Raw genomic sequence first — 17,890 nt, forward strand, 5'->3', positions numbered from 1 at the left:
CAGCAGTGTAGGAGGGTTCACCTTTCTCCACATCCTCGCCAGCATTTGTTCTTAGTCTTTTCGATGCTGGCCATCCTTATTGGTGTGAGGTGATATCTCATTGTGGTTTTAATTTGCATTTCCCTGATGATTAGTGATGTGGAGCATCTTTTCATGTGTCTGTTGACCATCTGAATTTCTTCTTTGGAGAACTGTCTCTTCATATCCTCTGCCCATTTTTTAATAGGGTTATTTGCTTTTTGGGTTTCAAGGTGTGTAAGTTCTTCATATATTTTGGATGTTAACCCCTTGTCAGATATGTCATTTACAAATATATTCTCCCATACTGTAGGATGCCTTTTTGTTCTGTTGATGGTGTTCTTTGCCATACAAAAACTTTTTAGTTTGATGTAGTCCCATGAGTTCATTTTTGCTTTTGTTTCCCTTTCTCAAGGAGATGCGTTCAGGAAGAAGTTGCTCATGCTTATATTCAGGAGATGTTTCCCTGTGTTGTCTTCTAAGAGTTTTATGGTTTCATGACTTATATTCAAGTCTTTAATCCATTTCGAATTTCCTTTTGTGTATGGGGTTAAACAATAATCCAGTTTCATTCTCTTGCATGTAGCTGTCCAGTTTTGCCAACACCAGCTATTGAAGAGGCTGTCATTTCCCCATTGTATGTCCATGGCTCCTTTATCAGATATTAATTGACCATATATGGTTGGGTTTACCTCAGGGTTCTCTAGTCTGTTCCATTGGTCAATGGGTCTGTTCTTGTGCCAGTACTAAATTGTCTTGATTACTGTGGCTTTGTAGTAGAGCTTGAAGTCGGGGAGCATAATGCCCCCAGCTTTATTCTTCCTTCTAAGAATTGCTTTGGCTAGTCGAGGTCTTTTGTAGTTCCATATGAATTTTAGGATGATTTTCTCTAGTTGATTGAAGAATGCTGTTGGTATTTTGATAGAAATTGCATTGAATCTTTAGATTGCTTTAGGCAGGATGGCCATTTTGACAATATTAATTCTTCCTATCCATGAGCATAGGATGTGTTTCCATTTATTGGTATCTGCTTTAATTTCTCTCATGAGTGTCTTGTAGTTTTCAGAGTATAGGTCTTTCACTTCCTTGTGTTAGGTTTATTCCTAGGTATTTTATTCTTTTTGATGCAATTGTGAATGGAATTGTTTTCCTGATTTCTCTCTCTGCTAGTTTATTGTTAGTGCATAGGAATGCAACAGATTTCTGTGTATTAATTTTGTATCCTGCAACTTTGCTGAATTCAGATATTAGATCTAGTAGTTTTGGAGTGGATTCTTTAGGGTTTTTATGTACAATATCATGTCATCTGCAGACAGGGACAGTTTAACTTCTTCCTTGCCAACCTGGATGCCTTTTATTTCTTTGTATTGTCTGATTGCCGTGGCTAGGACCTCCAGTACCATGTTGAATAGAAGTGGGGAAATTGGGCATCCTTGTCTTGTTCCCGATCTTAAAGGAAAAGCTTTCAGCTTCTCGCTGTTAAGTAAAATATTGGCTGTGGGTTTGTCATATATGGCCTTTATTATGTTGAGGTACTTGCCGTCTATACCCATTTTGTTGAGAGTTTTTATCATGAATGGATGTTGAATTTTGTCAAATGCTTTTTCAGCATCTATGGAGATGATCATGTGGTTTTTGTCCTTCTTTTTTTTGATGTGGTGGATGATGTTGATGGATTTTCGAATGTTGTACCATCCTTGCATCCCTGGGATGAATCCCACTTGGTCATGGTGTATGGTCCTTTTGATGTATTTTTTAATTCAGTTTGCTAATATTTTGTTGAGTATTTTTGCATCTATATTCCTCAGGGATATTGGTTTGTGATTTCTTTGCCTGGTTTTGGTATTAGAGTGATGCTGGCTTCATAGAATGAGTTTGGAAGTATTCTCTCCTCTTCTATTTTTTGGAAAACTTTAAGGAGAATGGGTATTAGATCTTCACTAAATGTTTGATAAAATTCAGTGGTGAAGCCATCTGGTCCAGGGGTTTTGTTCTTAGGTAGGTTTTTGATTAACAGTTCAATTTCTTTGCTGGTAATTGGTCTGTTCAGATTTTCTGTTTCTTCCTAGGTTAGCCTTGGAAGGTTGTATTTTTCTTCTAGGTTATCCAGTTTGTTAGCATATAACTTTTCATAGTATTCTCTAATAATTCTTTGTATTTCTGTGGTATCCGTAGTGATTTTTCCTTTCTCATTTCTGATTCTGTTTATGTGTGTAGACTCTCTTTTTTTTCTTGTAAGTCTGGCTATGGGTTTATGTATTTGGTTTATTTTCTTGAAGAACCAGGTCTTGCTCTCTTTGATTCTTTCTATTGTTTTATTCTCAATTTTGTTTATTTCTGCTCTAATCTTTATTATGTCCCTCCTTCTACTGACTTTGGGCCTTATTTGTTGTTCTTTTTCTAGTTTCATTAATTGTGAGTTTAGACTGCTTATATGGGATTGTTCTTCTTTCTTGAGGTAGGCTTGTCTTGCAATATACTTTCCTCTTAGCACAGCCTTGGCTGCGTTCCACAGATTTTGTGGTGTTGAATTATTGTTGTCATTTGTTTCCATGTATTGCTTGATCTCTGTTTTTATTTGGTCATTGATCCATTGGTTATGTAGGAGCATGTTGTGAAGCCTCCATGTGTTTGTGGGATTTTTCATTATCTTTGCGTAATTTGTTTCTAGGTTTATACCTTTGTGGTCTGAGAAACTGGTTGGTACAATTTCAATCTTTTTTAATTTACTGAGGCTCTTTTTGTGGCCTAGTATATGATCTATTCTTGAAAATGTTCCATGTGCACTTGAGAAGAATGTGTATTCTGTTGCTTTTAGGAGTAGAGTTCTGTAGATGTCTGTTAGGTCCATCTGTTCTATTGTGTTGTTCAGTGCCTCTGTCTCCTTACTTATCTTCTGTCTGGTTGATCTGTCCTTCAGAGTGAGTGGAGTGTTGAAGTCTCCTAGAATGAATGCATTGCATTCTATTTCCCCTTTTAATTCTATTAGTATTTGTTTCACATATGTGGATGCTCCGGTGTTGGGAACATATTTATAATGGTTATAGCTTCTTCTTGGATTGACCCCTTTATCATTATGTAATGTCCTCCTATGTCTCTTGTGACTTTCTTTGTTTTGAAATGTATTTTGTCTGATACAAGTACTGCAACTCCTGCGTTTTTGTCTCTGTTAGTTGCATGCAATATCTTTTTCCATCCCTTCACTTTTAGTCTGTATATCTTTGGGTTTAAAATGAGTCTCTTGTAGGCAGCATATAGGTGGGTCTTGTTTTTTTATCCATTCAGTGACTCTATGTCTTTTGATTGGTGCATTCAGTCTATTAACATTTAGGGTGATTATCAATAGGTATGTACTTATTGCCATTGCAGACTTTAGACTTGTGGTTACCAAAGATTCAAGGTTAACTTCCTTACTATCTAAGAGTTTAACTTAACTCATTTAATATGCTGTTACAAACACAATCTAAAGGTTCTTTCTTTTTCTCCTCCTTTTTCTTCCTCCTCCATTCTTTATATATTAGGTACTATATTCTGTATTCTTTGTCTATCCCTTGATTGACTTTGGGGATAGCTCATCAGGCTAACAAAATTAAAAATTAATTTAATTTTGCATTTGCTTAGTAATTAGCTGTTCTACTTTCTTTACTGTGGTTTTATTACCTCTGGTGACAGCTATTCAACCTTAGGAACACTTCCATCTATAGCAGTCCCTCCAAAATAGACTGTAGAGATGGTTTGTGGGAGGTAAATTCTCTCAGCTTTTGCTTATCTGGAAATTGTTTAATCCCTCCTTCAAATTTAAATGATAATCTTTCCAGATAAAGTAATCTTGGTTCCAGGCCCTTCTGTTTCATTGCATTAAATACATCATGCCACTCCCTTCTGGCCTGTAAGGTTTCTGCTGAGAAGTCTGATGTTATCCTGATGGGCTTTCCTTTGTATGTGATCTTATTTCTCTCTCTGGCTGCTTTTAATAGTCTGTCCTTATCCTTGATCTTTGCTAATTTAATTACTATATGTCTTGGTTTTGTCTTCCTTGGGTCCCTTGTGTTGGGAGATATGTGGATCTCCATGGCCTGAGAGACTATCTCCTTCCCCAGATTGGGGAAGTTTTCAGCAATTACCTCCTCAAAGACACTTTCTATCCCTTTCTCTCTCTCTCTTCTTCTGGTATCTCTATAATGCGAATATTGTTCCGTTTGCATTGGTCACACAGTTCTCTCAATATTCTTTCATTCTTAGAGACCCTCTTTTCTCTCTGTGCCTCAGCTTCTTTGTATTCCTCTTTTCTAGTTTCTATTTCATTTATTGTCTCCTCCACCATATCCAACCTGCTTTTAATACCCTCCATTGTGCTCTTCAACGATTGGATCTCCAACCTGAATTCATTCCTGAGTTCTTGGATATCTTTCCCTAACTCCATTAGCATGTTGATGAGTTTTGTTTTGAACTCCCTTTCAGGAAGAGTCACGAGGTCCATGTCATTTAAATCTTTCTCTGGAGTTATGTTAATTCTACTCTGGACCACATTCCTATGGCATTTCATATTTGTGTATGGCACCCTCTAGTATCCAGAAGCTCTACTCTTTGGAGCTGTTCAGCCCCTGAAGCAATGTTGGGGGTCGCAGGGGAGTGGGATTGGTGCCTGGGGGTAGGAAAGAGCTGTTCCCCGCTTTCGGGCTGCTGTGCCTGTCTCCACTGCCTGAACCAGTGGGCCGAGCACACAGGTATAAGCTTTTGTCCCAGAGCAGCTGGATATGGATCCCTGCTTTTCACAAGCAACTCACATCTCAGTCTCTCCAGGAATTCTGCCTGTCTCAGCTTTCCAACCCCGTAATCACGAAAGCACCATGAAATGTAGGTTTGTGCTCCCAGAGTAGATCTCTGGAGCTAGGTATTCAGCAGTCCCAGGCCTTCCACTCCCTCCCTGCTGTTTCTCTTCCTCCTGCCGGTGAGCTGGGGTGGGGAAGGGCTTGGGTCCCGCTGGGCCGCAGCTTTAGTATGTTACCCTGTTCCGTGAGGTCTGCTCTTTTCTCCAGGTGTATGCAGTCTGGTGCAGTCTTTTTTCCTGTTGCTCTCTCAGGATTAGTTGTATTAATTATATTTTAGTATTATATGTGGTTTTATGAGGAAGCCTTTCTCACCTCTCATGCCACCATCTTTAATCCATCTGTTCTTTTATATTTTAAAATAATTCATATTAAAATATTTTGTCTTTTACCAATTTTATTTACCAATTGATTTATAAAGTGTTTACCATTTCTTCCTACTTATTGATTTATAAGTCAGTATTTAATGTAGTTGAATTATTGCATATTTGTATTTTTTAAGCATTGTGTATAATATTTTTCTGTTAACTTTAATGGTTGAGTGAAATTCCATGAAATCAATATACTATAATTTAGTGACCATTCCTTTCTAGTGAACAGTTAGATTATTTTCAAATGTGTGTTTGTCTGTGTGTGTGTGTGTGTGTGTGTGTGTGTTTTCCAGTGTTAATGTAAAGGAATTCTTTGTGCATATGTCTTCTATCTTTTTAAAAATTATGTCCCATGACAAAAAAATCTCTGGACTAGTGTTTCAAAAAATTATGAAATATTTATATTGCCATCATATTGAGAATGTTTTGGGGGGCTTATACTGTGCTTTAATGTTTATTTCTTGAATTAGCTTGAAATTCAATTCACTTAGTAAAATCCAAGGTCTTTCAGTGGACTCAGACCCCGTTTCTTCTTACTTTCTCTCTCAATGACTTCGACCAAACCATGCTAGCCTTCTTCCTGCTGCTCCAAATACCAGCTGTGAGTCTATTTTAGGACCTTGGAGCTGGCTTATCCCTCTGCCTGCAACACTTCTCTGTGAGATGACTGCACAGCTAAGTTTCTTAACCTCTCTCCTTTAGGTGTCATTTCAGTGAAGCCTGTTTGGCCATCATATTTAAAACTGTAACCCTTATTAAACACCCTTTCCTAACTTTTTTTTGCAGTGCATTTACACATTTTAATAATTGCATAAATAACATGTTTTTATTTGTTGTTTATTCTTGTCAGTGAAATATAGGGAAAGAAAGGGAAGCAACTTTGTTGTATGTAATTCATATATCTCAAGTAGGAAGCAAATTCTTATATAGAGATGGTATTCTGTTGATAGTTGTTGAATATTGGAGGCAATCAGTGATAAAAGGTTTTGTATATATTTTCAGAGAAGTTCTCTACAGTAACAAGCAAACATGTTAAATATGTTAGTATTTTTTTGTACACAGAATCGTATTACACAATTTTCACTTAATATATTTTGGAAATTGTCCGAGTATTAAGAACTTTTTCTTTTTTATGTATTTTTAAATTTTTACATTGCTTTTTGAATTAATTATATAGACTTGCAATAATTTATTTCATTGATCTGTCAAGAACGTGAACAGTCTGGTTTGAGCTTTTACCCTACTTGAAAGCTAACTGATTAGTTTCTCACAATTTTATGGATGCTGTCAGAAGACATGAGACTCCTGGGTCAGAGACAAAAACTTGATTTTTACAGCAGTGGTAGTAGCTAAAACATTAGCATTTTCTCATGCTAGTTTCTTGAGTCTTAGTTTCCATCGGGCATACTCATAGAGGTCCTAGTGATGCCTCCACATGCAGTGTGGAACCCTGAGTTTAGGGAACCCAGTATTTTCTAATGGTCAATAAGTATGCTCACATCTGTGCTCTGGAGACAGATACTGTCCCTCTCTTCCAAAGCTATCTGCTGTATAAATATCCTTACAAACATAGTACAGAGAAAAGAAGGTAGCCAGTGTCCTCACCTTAAGACATGTAAGAAACATGAAAGACTCACGGAGAATTATCTGTTGATGGACATTTAGATGGTCTCTACTGTCTTGCTTTTTTTAACATTGCTGCAATGAATTATCTTTAAATACATCATTTCTTTTAAGTGGGAATATATGTATATACTGTATAGTATATTTAAAGAGATGGAATTGCTGTGTCAAAGGGTACATACATATTTATTTTGATAAATATTACCAAATTGCCAACCATTAGAGGTTGTACCAATTTAGATTCCACCCCTGATTATGAAAATTCCTCTCTCCCATTTGACATAATGCATCAGTGTCAGTCATATCTTTCTTTCTTGATTGCATTTTCATTAATTTGATATTACTCAATTTTATCTTTTTGTGTTTACTTTTAAAGCTACTCTTTTCAAGGAGGCCCATGAAAAATTAACACTTGATAATATTTTTTGAGTACTTTATATCTGCTGGACTATCTCATTTTATTTGTACAAATTGAGGATATTAGATTTTACTTAAATTCTTATCTTTACACTTAAGCTAGTAAAGCTGTATTGGTTTAGTGAGCTGTTCTGTTATATGCTTTACAGATTCAGGAAGAAGAGTGTCCACCAAGAGATGACTTCAGTGATGCAGACCAGCTCAGAGTGGGTAATGATGGCATTTTCATGCTGGCATTTTTCAGTAAGTGATCTTTCATTTGTGAACTATTTTTTTGCATTTATTGGCTGTGTGTCTATTTAGTAGAGACAGGAAAGTTAGGAAAGGCAAATATTGTATACTTTCTTCTTGTTTAAATTGTGACTTGTTCCTGATACTGAATTAAGTGTAATTATATGTTAACAAATACAAATCCTAGAATTTGATTAAATACTTATCAAATAATTATGTATTGTAGTCCTTAAGCTAAATGCTGACAGTATAGAGATATATAAGCATATTTAAGCTAAATGTCCTTTTGTATGAGAAATGCTCCATGTTTACTCACTGCTTACAGAACATGGAGAATGAAACTAAATTATGCTTTTCAGGCAAAGGACTTCCATTTGAGTGTCTTTAATCATTAGAGGGAGGGTTGGAGAAAGATATTCTGGGCAACTGGAACAATGTGCTTTGAGATACTGAAGTATGAAAGTATATCTTATTTCATGGGAATGGCAAGTAATTAGAAGACTAGAAACCTAAGTAATATTTTTAACATCTTGCAAAATTCATAATTTAATATTTGACTAATAAAGTAGACTTATGCTACTTGAGGGAAGACTGTGTTATGTCTTCATTATGTGGCTTCCTAACACAGTGATTGACATATGATAGACTCATGTAAATAATATTTTTCAATACAAACTATTTAAATTGCTAAAATCTTTTTTAGAAACCCAATATTCATGTAAGTAAATTAATTAGACTATGATACTATGAGTTTTTGCTTGCATCCTGGTTAAATGGTCAAGCTTGTTTGATAGAATGTTGATTTAATTCATTTTAACTGTAAGGTTTATTTTGATAATAAACCCGAGGAATAGTTTACTTATTTAAAGTACCACATTCACCTTTAAAAATAGAATATATAGGAAATTCATACTCTGTTAGTTACTTCTATATTCGCTTATTACCTTCTCCTACATTTTGAAACGGTTTCTTCCTTTCATTTCATCTGCTGAAGAACAGAAGTAGATAACCACTCAGAAATGGATGGGTAGGTGGGCAGACACTTAAATTTTTCTCTTCAAATACTAAGTTATATTCAGGTTGGCAACCAGCTAATATATATGCAATATTTAAATCTTACGGTTTTAAGTTTGTAGTTAGATACAGTGAAACAGAAATCAACAATTTGGCTATAAATAACTACTGTGTTATACGATGAACCTTTTTTATTTTTTTTCTTCGTTCAGCTGGTAATCCTGTATATTGATAACAGGCTTTCCACATATTTTGTTTACAGAAAGAATAGCATAAAATAGACTCATAGATGCTGAGAAGTGACTGGTGGTTTCCAAGGGGGAGGGGTTTACACAGGTGGTGGGGAGGGGAGGGGGAAAAAGGGGCACAATACTCAATCACAATATAAATTGGTCCCAGGAATGGTAGTACAGCATGGAGAGTATAGTCAGTGATTCTGTAACATCTTTCCAAGTTGACAAAGATAATAAACACCCTAGAGGGGGTGAGGATTTAGTAACATGGGTAGGTGTTGAACCACTTTGTTGTACATTTGAAACCAACATAAGATTGTCTATCAATGATACTTCAATTTAAAAAAAGCATAAATATTAATTCTTTTCATGGTTATATCTTTTTTAAAAATCTTAATTGGAAAAGAAATACTTTAAATTTATTGCACTATTTGTAAATACCAGTTTCTTAGGATTAAAACATGTTATTTGATACCATCTAATTATCTCACAGCTTAGTTATTTCTCATTCCTGTATTTCACTTAACCCTACTATCCTCTTTTTGGTATTTATTTTTTAGATTTGAAAACATTTCGCTGATATAACAGTGTTATAAATGCATAATAACCTAGACACTTGGTTTACCTGTTTGGTTAGTGATTGTATATTAATATAAATGTAAACATTCATATTTTACATAGATTATCTGGCCTTAACTGCATTTTTAATAATTATCTAAAACTTATATTTTTATGCTTCCTATTCTACAGCTATTGCACCAATATTATATAAGATTAAAATGGTAAATTATTTCTCACCTTCATTTTTTGATAATTTTTTTTTCTGGTATGCTGTAGGCCAGTGCTTAAGCTTATTTGCTTTAATAAGCACAGATTTTTTTGTAATCACTACCATCTAGTGGCTGTTCTGTAAATTGCAACTTGCTCTATTTTCCATGTACCTTTAACTATTTTGTAGCTATTGTCTAGATTCTATTTTATTGTCCATTCCTAAAGTCCAGAAATAGATTTTCTTTAATTAACTTATAATGTAAGCTTTTCAGGTTATGTATGTTGTACAAGTCAACCTACGGTGAACATGGACAAGAATATTTCATTTAAAAGCCTTTGTTGGTTTAATCTTGCCTTCTCTGTTTTCAACATCTACATTTCAATCTCTTACCATATGTACTGCTAAAGCAAGCTTACACCTTAATTTGGCAAAGTAATTACATGTTCGTGTTCAGAAAATGTAAAAGAAATGTATGTATCACCTGATATTTTTGCTTCTCATAAAACCTTGATGTCATCTCATAATGCCTCATATATCCCTAACTTGCTTGTATCTGATCTGATTTTTTAACATATTTTCTGTGTAAGAGAGTGAAGTAGAAGTCAGTTACTTGTCAGTTAAAAGCTAGAAATTAAGATTTGATTCATTGGGTAATTGACATTTCTGTGGAAATAGATATTGGACTTAGTGTTTAAAAATGTAATGCGCTGTTTAGAAAATTTTTCTTCTAAGGTTTAGCCTTTTGTACCATGTGTGAATCTTCATATCAGTGTGCTATAGGAATAATCACCTGCACTATTCCCATTTTAGATTTGAGAGAAACATAAAGAAATATTACATTATTTTTAACTTAAAATTGTCAAACTTTCATGTAAAAGTGGCTGTACCATTTTGCATTCCCACTAGCAGTGAATTAGAGTCCCTATTGCTTTGATCCTCATCAGCATTTGGTATTGACATCTCATGGCTTAATTTTCATTTCCCCAGTGATTAATGATGTTGAGCATCTTTAGTCAGTAAATTCTTTTGAGTACCAGGGACAGGTCATAAAAGTTACAGATCTTAAAGGGGTTGTCTGGGCACCACACATACTGAGAAACAATACATACTGACTTGTTTTGTCCATGTAAAGCTGTGTTGTTATATAACTTTTAAATGGGGTTACGTATTATAAGTGAATCCAGAAAGGGGACCTCTAAGAGTTGTAACTATAGCTTAAGAAACTCATATGGTTTTTATGAAGTATTATATTTTTTTGAATTTGTTTTGTTTACAAGAAGAAGAATTTTTTGTCACCTCATTTCTTATAATTTAGTGAAAATGTCTTAAAATTAATAAATTGTTGGCTTCATGTCTTAATGGCTCACAATTTAAAGAAAGAGTTGCCTGAAGATAAGACAGAAATTTACCCCTACGTAGTTCAGAAATAACTACAGTGAATTTGATTATTCTTTGGGCACTTGTCTTTGAAATCTGGTGTATTTTTCTGTGATCAAAAAAATTAGTAAGTGCTCAGTGTTAGTTAATATTATAGGTGTATTCATTCATTTATGATACTTATTTTCAAAGCAAGGGTCAAACTTTAGTGTTTAGAACTTCTGTTAATTTTTGAAGTAATTTCAAATTTAGGAAAAAGTTGCAAAAATAGTACAATTGCCATATAACTTTGATCCAGCATTTCCAAGTATTAACATTTTATGTAACTTCAGTCCAATGATCAACATTGTGAAATGCTACTGACTAGTTTACAGACCTAATTCATACTTTGCCATTTGTTCCACTGTTGCCCTTTTTCTGGTCCAGGATCTAATCTAGGATTACACTTTGTATTTAGTGGCTGTGTTTCCTTAGTCTGCCTTGGTCTGGAACAGTTTCTTAGTCTTTATCTGCTTTTTACGACTTTGATTCTTTTGAAGAGTATTGGCAGTTATTTCTGTAGAATGTCTCTCAATTCAGGTTTATCTAATGTTTGCTCATGATCAGATTCAGGTTATGTATTTTTTCTCTATTTTCTTTCTTTCTTTTTGGAAGAATAACCACAGAAATGATGGGCCCTTTTATTGCATCTTATCAGGAGACAGTGATCTGGATACTTATTATTGGTGATGTCAACTCTCATCAGGTTCGGGTGGCGTCTGTGAGGTTCTCTTCACTATAAAGTTGCTGGTTTCCCTTTTGTAACTTAAAATACCTTGGGGTTATTGAAAATTTTAAAGTATAGACTTTCTAGTTAATGGATAAACTGTAGTGTATAGCTCTGCTTTCTAGGTTGTCCTGCTAACCTGTTTGGGTAGGTTGGAAATAAATACATAATAAAAAGGTCACTGGTTATAGGGGGCATAAGACTTGGATGCTCTAGTCTAGCATACTCTTACTTGCCTTGTGACTCTATGTGGAGCTTAATTGTTCTCTCAATTTGCCCTTCTGTAAAATGGAATTAATTCTGACCTGGCTCTTAGCTGTTTTTTCACACAGGTAACACAATTATTTGCCAATTAGATACAGAGCAATTATGTCCATTAGAATATTCTATGATGTGGAAATATTTTATATCTTCTCTGTCCAGTATTATAGCTATAACCCACATGTGACTGTTGAGCACTTGAAATATGGCTACTGCAACTGAGGAACTAAATTTTGAATTTCATTTAGTTTTGATTCATTTACACTGAAATTGCAGAGTAGGATGAGTTCTGCAGCTGGAGGAAGAAGCAGTGTGGCCAGTGGCTTTGGATAGTGTAGATGTAAAGGACAGCAAACTACTGATCAGTGAGTAGAGTATCTAGGTTTAAAAAAGAAAAAATGGAGAATAAGAAAGCTTTATCTCCAGTAATGTCTCCTGATTCTTTTTTTTTCCCCAGAAGAGATAGGACCTGCCCTGTATGGTGAAGGAATTATTTTGTTGGGGTACTAATGATGGCTGACATTTCTTTAGCAATCACCATGTGCCAGGTTCTATACTGTGCTAAGCTCTTTACATTCATTATCTCACTGAATCCTTTTACCAACTTTGTGAGGTAGGTACTTGCAGATCAGAGAACTGTGGTTCACAGAAGTCAGCAGTGAGTCCAGGGTCACATATGTAAGGGAGTTGAGTGTGCTGTGACTCAAAACACAGCTTCCCATAAATGATCAAGAAAGCTTTGACTAGAAAACATTCGGAAGGAAAAAATTAGAGGAACGGGGGAGTTGCTTACAAGAAATAGGTGTTTTATTCAAACTTATCCTAAATATTTCCTCTTTGTCTTCAGAATTTAGAAAAAGCAGAATTTCTCTAGATGATTTGCTTTGCTGTCTCTGAAAGGTAGTTGGAGATACTTTAAGAGGATGGGCACTGAAAACAGGACCACACATAGGCGCACTTTGATCTTTAGTTTTAATACTACTGTTATTACTTTGGTGGTGTTGGTATCTTGACCACAGATAGGGCGCTCTCAAGGACCTGTATTGGAATGATTTTTGCTACAAGTAATGGAAAACCCTTACTCAACTGTTTTAAGTAGGAGATTATCTCACAAAACAAGAAGACCCTGGATAAGCAGTCCTCTGGTGCAGAAACTGTCAGTGCTGTAGCTCTGCTTCTCTTTTCTGTACTCTCTCCCTAGAGTGCTGTTTAACCCTCAGGCTTCTGGCAGGATCCCTGCAGAAGTACCAGGTGTTATGTCTAAGCATAACATCCAGTGACAGAAGAAGGACCATTTCTTTTCTTTTTAAAAAACTTTTATTATAGAAATTCTCAAACTAGGCAAGAGTATAATAAACCTCTATCCATCACCTAACTCAACAGCGGTCAATTTAGGACCACTGTTATTTAACCTATATTCCATCTTCCCTCTCCTTGCTGTGTTTTTAAAACCAAATGATGTTTTTCAGAAGTCCCATTAAAAAAAAAGTTTCAGCCTCCTGTAATTTTTCCATACTACTCAGGACCCACATTTTTGGGGCTAAGTACAGGGTCCAGCATTCCCTGAAATGAAGGCTCTGTATAGGTAGGTGGTTTCCTGAGGAGGGGAAAACAGGTTTTATTTGGTAGGAAGAAGAGGCATTGAACAGTATCTGTTCTGGGAATATTTTATGATTCATTCAGCTCATCTTTAATACTACTTTTTAAAAAGTCGATTTGGTTGGCTGACTGCTTAGGCTGGACTTCCTGGGTAGGGGGTCACATGAAAGCTACATTTGAGCTGGTTTTTAGCTGGTTTAAAAGTGCAGTTTCACGTATGGGTGCTAAGCTTAAGCTGGCCAAACTGACAGGAAATCAAGCTTATACCCCTTTTATAGTAAATAACTAATACATTTGCAAAAGGTTAACTATAAAAACAAAATTTATACAGAGTTGAAAGAAAAGAGGAATTGCTGTTTCCATTAACAGTGAAGTATGTCATATTATGTCTGTGTTAATTTGTTTCCAAAGTGTGGTCTTTAAGAGAACTGTTTCTCTTGCTTTTAGTGGCATTTATTTTCAACTGGCTTGGATTTTGTTTATCCTTCTGTATCACCAATACCATAGCTGGAAGGTATGGTGCTATCTGTGGATTTGGCCTTTCATTGATCAAATGGATCCTTATTGTCAGGGTGAGTGTCTATAGCCTCTCTCACTGTTATCTCTAAAATTAAAATAATATGAAATTTCCTGTGTAGTTCATAGAAGTTTATTTATGTATATGAGTTCATTTATTTCTAGACTTATTCTTAACTAAATATACTTAATTATTTTAGTGATCTCTGGTGTGAACATTTTATTTTGTATTTTGTATATTTATGTTTTATAACCTTATATGAGAGCTTGTTAGTACATGGAGATTCAAAATCTGAAAAATTCAAGTTAGAATCTCAGCTTTTTTATATCAGTGTTCTAACTTTTAAGTTTTTAGGTTATTCTGAGCATTAATTTCTTCATAATGGGCTGATGATAGCTGCCTTTGAAGATTTCTGTAAGGTATGGAGATAATAAAGTATCTTGCCCAGTTGCTGCAAAAACTGTGTGCTCAGTAAATCATGGTTACCACTTTGTGATATACTGCAGGCAAGCCTTAAATCAGTGCAAACATAAAAATTCCTATTGGTGAGTAAAAGTATCATGAACTTAAATTATCTTTTCACTCTTTTACCTTTTTTACATTAAGAGCTCAAAAGTAAAGTACAGGCCTTTGAAGTGTCTGTCAGAACTCATCTTTTTTCCTTTATGCTCCCTCTAGGTCTTCTCTTTTTCCTGTTCCTAGAAATCACCCTCAGCCTGCTTCTTACCATTTATGAAACAGTATATATTTCATAATTTCATAATTCATAAGGAAAGTTAAGTCCTCTTCTTCCTCCCATATCAACAACTTTTCTAGTCCCCAAATAATTTTCTGTAACTCTTCACAGACAGCAGTTTTGTGAGCATGATCTTGCCCCAGCTCTTTCTTTACCTTTGCCTCTAGAAGGCCCTCTTGGCCCCTTCTCACAAAGCCATTTTCCTAGTTTCTTTAATGGTAGGGCCTAGGAGAATGATCAAGAGTGGCTTATTTATTATTTTAATAAGTCTTCTTAAAAATTACCCATACATTTAAATGCTATTACACAATTAATAAAATGTGTAATTTCTACAAATTCTGTTTATTTAAACATTGTTTTCTAATTGCATGAGTCAAATCCTCCTAAAATATTCAGTGGAATCGTATACACATGTTAGCTTGTCATCAGTGCTTCAGACATTTTAATTATGAACCTATATTATCAAATTGATTTTTAAACTTTATCACTTCTCTCGGTTTTAGTAATCTTATCAGACAGGTTAGTTGAGATCATTTTATAGGTTTTGATCGTTAATCAGTTGTTTCTTGGTTGGAACTGTGAACTGGCTTCTAAGATAATCAAAATCTGAGCCATTCATTGCAAGAAGTCTCCCCTGGCAGATTCTTACTCTAATTTCATTTCAAAAAATATAAAGTGGGTTCCCACCATAAGCATAAATCTTTAGGTGCCATGGAGCATGCAAAGGTAGAGACAATCCCTGCCTTTGCAGAAATTATGAGAAAACCTCAAAAGAATTGAAGGTAGATATGTACAACCTTGGTTATATTAGTAATTGAATTAATTACTATTATTAAAATGGGATTTCTCATCTAAGTCATAGAACACAGAAAATGATTTGAAGACTATTTTCTCAGTTCTAAAGTTGGTAAACTGCCAATATCATTCTATATTCATGAAAAAGAAGTTAGTCATTGTATGTAACCTATGCCTTTAGAGGATTAGGGGCTAATTCTCTCATTGAACCCCAGGTTGAGAAAGGGTTAGATAATCTAGTTTTCAACTCCAGTTAATGTGATAAGATGGGGATTTTAAGGACCGGAGTTTCTCAAAGTTTTGTTGAGTGTATTCTAATATCAAGTTTGATTACCAGGACTGTATACCTTCCCTTAAAATACCTTTACTGAGTTCAGGTTAACATTATACCTTTAATGTGTATTGAGAATTGATATAAAAAAAGATTTTAAAATATCTTTCGTATGAAGTGGTAATAGCTGCCATTCATTAAGTACTTCCTATGTTCTAGGAATAATTCATTAGAAACGCTAGATTCTTTCACTGTGTCACTCATGGTGGTTGCAATCCAGCCATTTTATTGATGGTGTAACTATAGATAGGAAGAGTCTAATAACTTGCTCAGTGTCCCACAGTTTGTATGTAGATTAGAATCTAGCTTGGTCTCAATTCAGTGCCTGCTTTCCTAATTCTGTATTGCCTGTGTGATACTGTACTTTGACTTGTATTATAATGCTTCAAGCAGTAAATTCCCCTTGGAATTCAGTGCTGAGAGGAGGGTTTTTCTCCTAAAAGCCTGGTGATTCCTTTCATTTAAGGATAAGTTATTTATAAATATATTGCTGCTTTTCTTTTTGTTTCTGAGTTACCATGAAACACAAATTTAGTGTTAAATATCTTTAGTCCAAGATTCTGATATTAATTTTATCTAAGGCTTTTGATGTCTTTTTTGCTTTTTTACAAATGCATATGTGTTTTATTAAAAAATAAGTCTTAGAATAGACAGGATGATACTGGTGTTATCTTAATGAAATAAAATCAGATAAATTCTTGTTGTTTTCCAAAAATCTGGCCTTTGATTGGCCAATCATATGATTGATTTACTTATTAAAACAGTAGCAACAGCTTGGCTCAGCCCTATGATTTTTAGTTTTTTAAAACATTTTTGATAACTCAGTAGTGAGCCCAAAAGCATACTAGTTTGTCCTTTTTACATAGTGAGTCTTTCTCTTTGACTTCAAAGTGAAGGTAATTATATTCTTCATTCAGGAGTAAAGAATAGCTTTAGTTGAATATTTTTGGTGAAGAACAACATTGTTCTTAATAACTTGTTCTTAATTTCCTGGTTGCCTCTTGCCAGGTAATATATATTAACTATATTGTAAAATATATTTAAAAATTAGAAAGTTAACAGTGTATTGCTTTGGTTATTTCTTTTTTGTTATAGCCACTAAAACCTGTATGAAAGTCTTTTTTTCTGATTATTAATTACTTGATTAAAAAGTAGTGTAGTGCAGTCCTATTTTACAAGCTATATGTTCCCAATTTTCTAGTTCTTCCTTCATTGTACTTATTTTGAAGGTGTTAGGAGTATGGGTTTTGCATCTGTAATGGTACTTTGATAATTGCTTAAACTCTAAGCTGCGTATTTAGATCATTGTTCATTTATTAATTGTAAATCCTGTGAAAATATTTAAAAGGCTTTAAACAGGTTTAGATAATCTTTAGTAGATATGCTTCCTCAGTGGTGACATCATTTATAATTTGTAAGCATTTTTGTTATTATTAAAGCTATGGGATATTTAAGCTTTTATGGAAATTACCAGTGAATAGTTGGAAATAATTACTTATAAACTTGAAGATAAAACCTTTAAATTAATTTCAGATTTGAGGACAAATCTGCATTTAACAAAATTTTTAGTCAAATCAGATTCATTTTGGAGATCAATGGAAACAGATAAAACAAGTTAATTTTTAGTAGTTTTAGAGTAGGTTTATTAAAAACTTAAAAACCATTTAGAGCATTGTTTAGGTACTAAAGTGTAATAGGGAAGAATTATCTGCAGTAACTGAAGAAAATTAGATGGACTTCTTAAAGAACTTAAAAAAATAATAAATCATGATGTCCAGATACATGTGTCTAGTGTTATCAAACCCTGTCTTCCATCTGCCTGTTCATACTCCCATTTTGCAGAGAATATAAAACTGTCCATCATGGCCACAATAGGAGCTGTTGAAATGCCACTTCAAGAATGACTTAGTTGTTCCCAGTTCACTGTTGAGTCCTAAACACTAGGGCATCTAGTTTGAAAATAGAATGACTCTAATGACTTGGGGGTCTTTATGTGCCTA

General features: G+C 34.5%; 1 protein-coding gene across 2 annotated transcripts in view; it reads left to right on the top strand.

Annotated features, from left to right (window-relative positions):
• The window catches only part of NDFIP2 (Nedd4 family interacting protein 2), a 67,127-nt gene that overhangs the window by 39,606 nt on the left and 9,631 nt on the right, over positions 1-17,890 (top strand). Inside the window, exons 4-5 of one of the 2 annotated variants that reach the window (XM_036893688.2) lie at positions 7,408-7,501; positions 13,959-14,083. In XM_036893688.2, the coding sequence (XP_036749583.2) occupies positions 7,408-7,501; positions 13,959-14,083 (219 nt within the window). The remainder of the gene's footprint in view (positions 1-7,407; positions 7,502-13,958; positions 14,084-17,890) is intronic. The other variant, XM_057494621.1, reaches the window with a different exon arrangement.

The sequence above is a fragment of the Manis pentadactyla genome, chromosome 17 (genome assembly GCF_030020395.1).
Source record: "Manis pentadactyla isolate mManPen7 chromosome 17, mManPen7.hap1, whole genome shotgun sequence".
NCBI lineage: Eukaryota > Metazoa > Chordata > Mammalia > Pholidota > Manidae > Manis > Manis pentadactyla.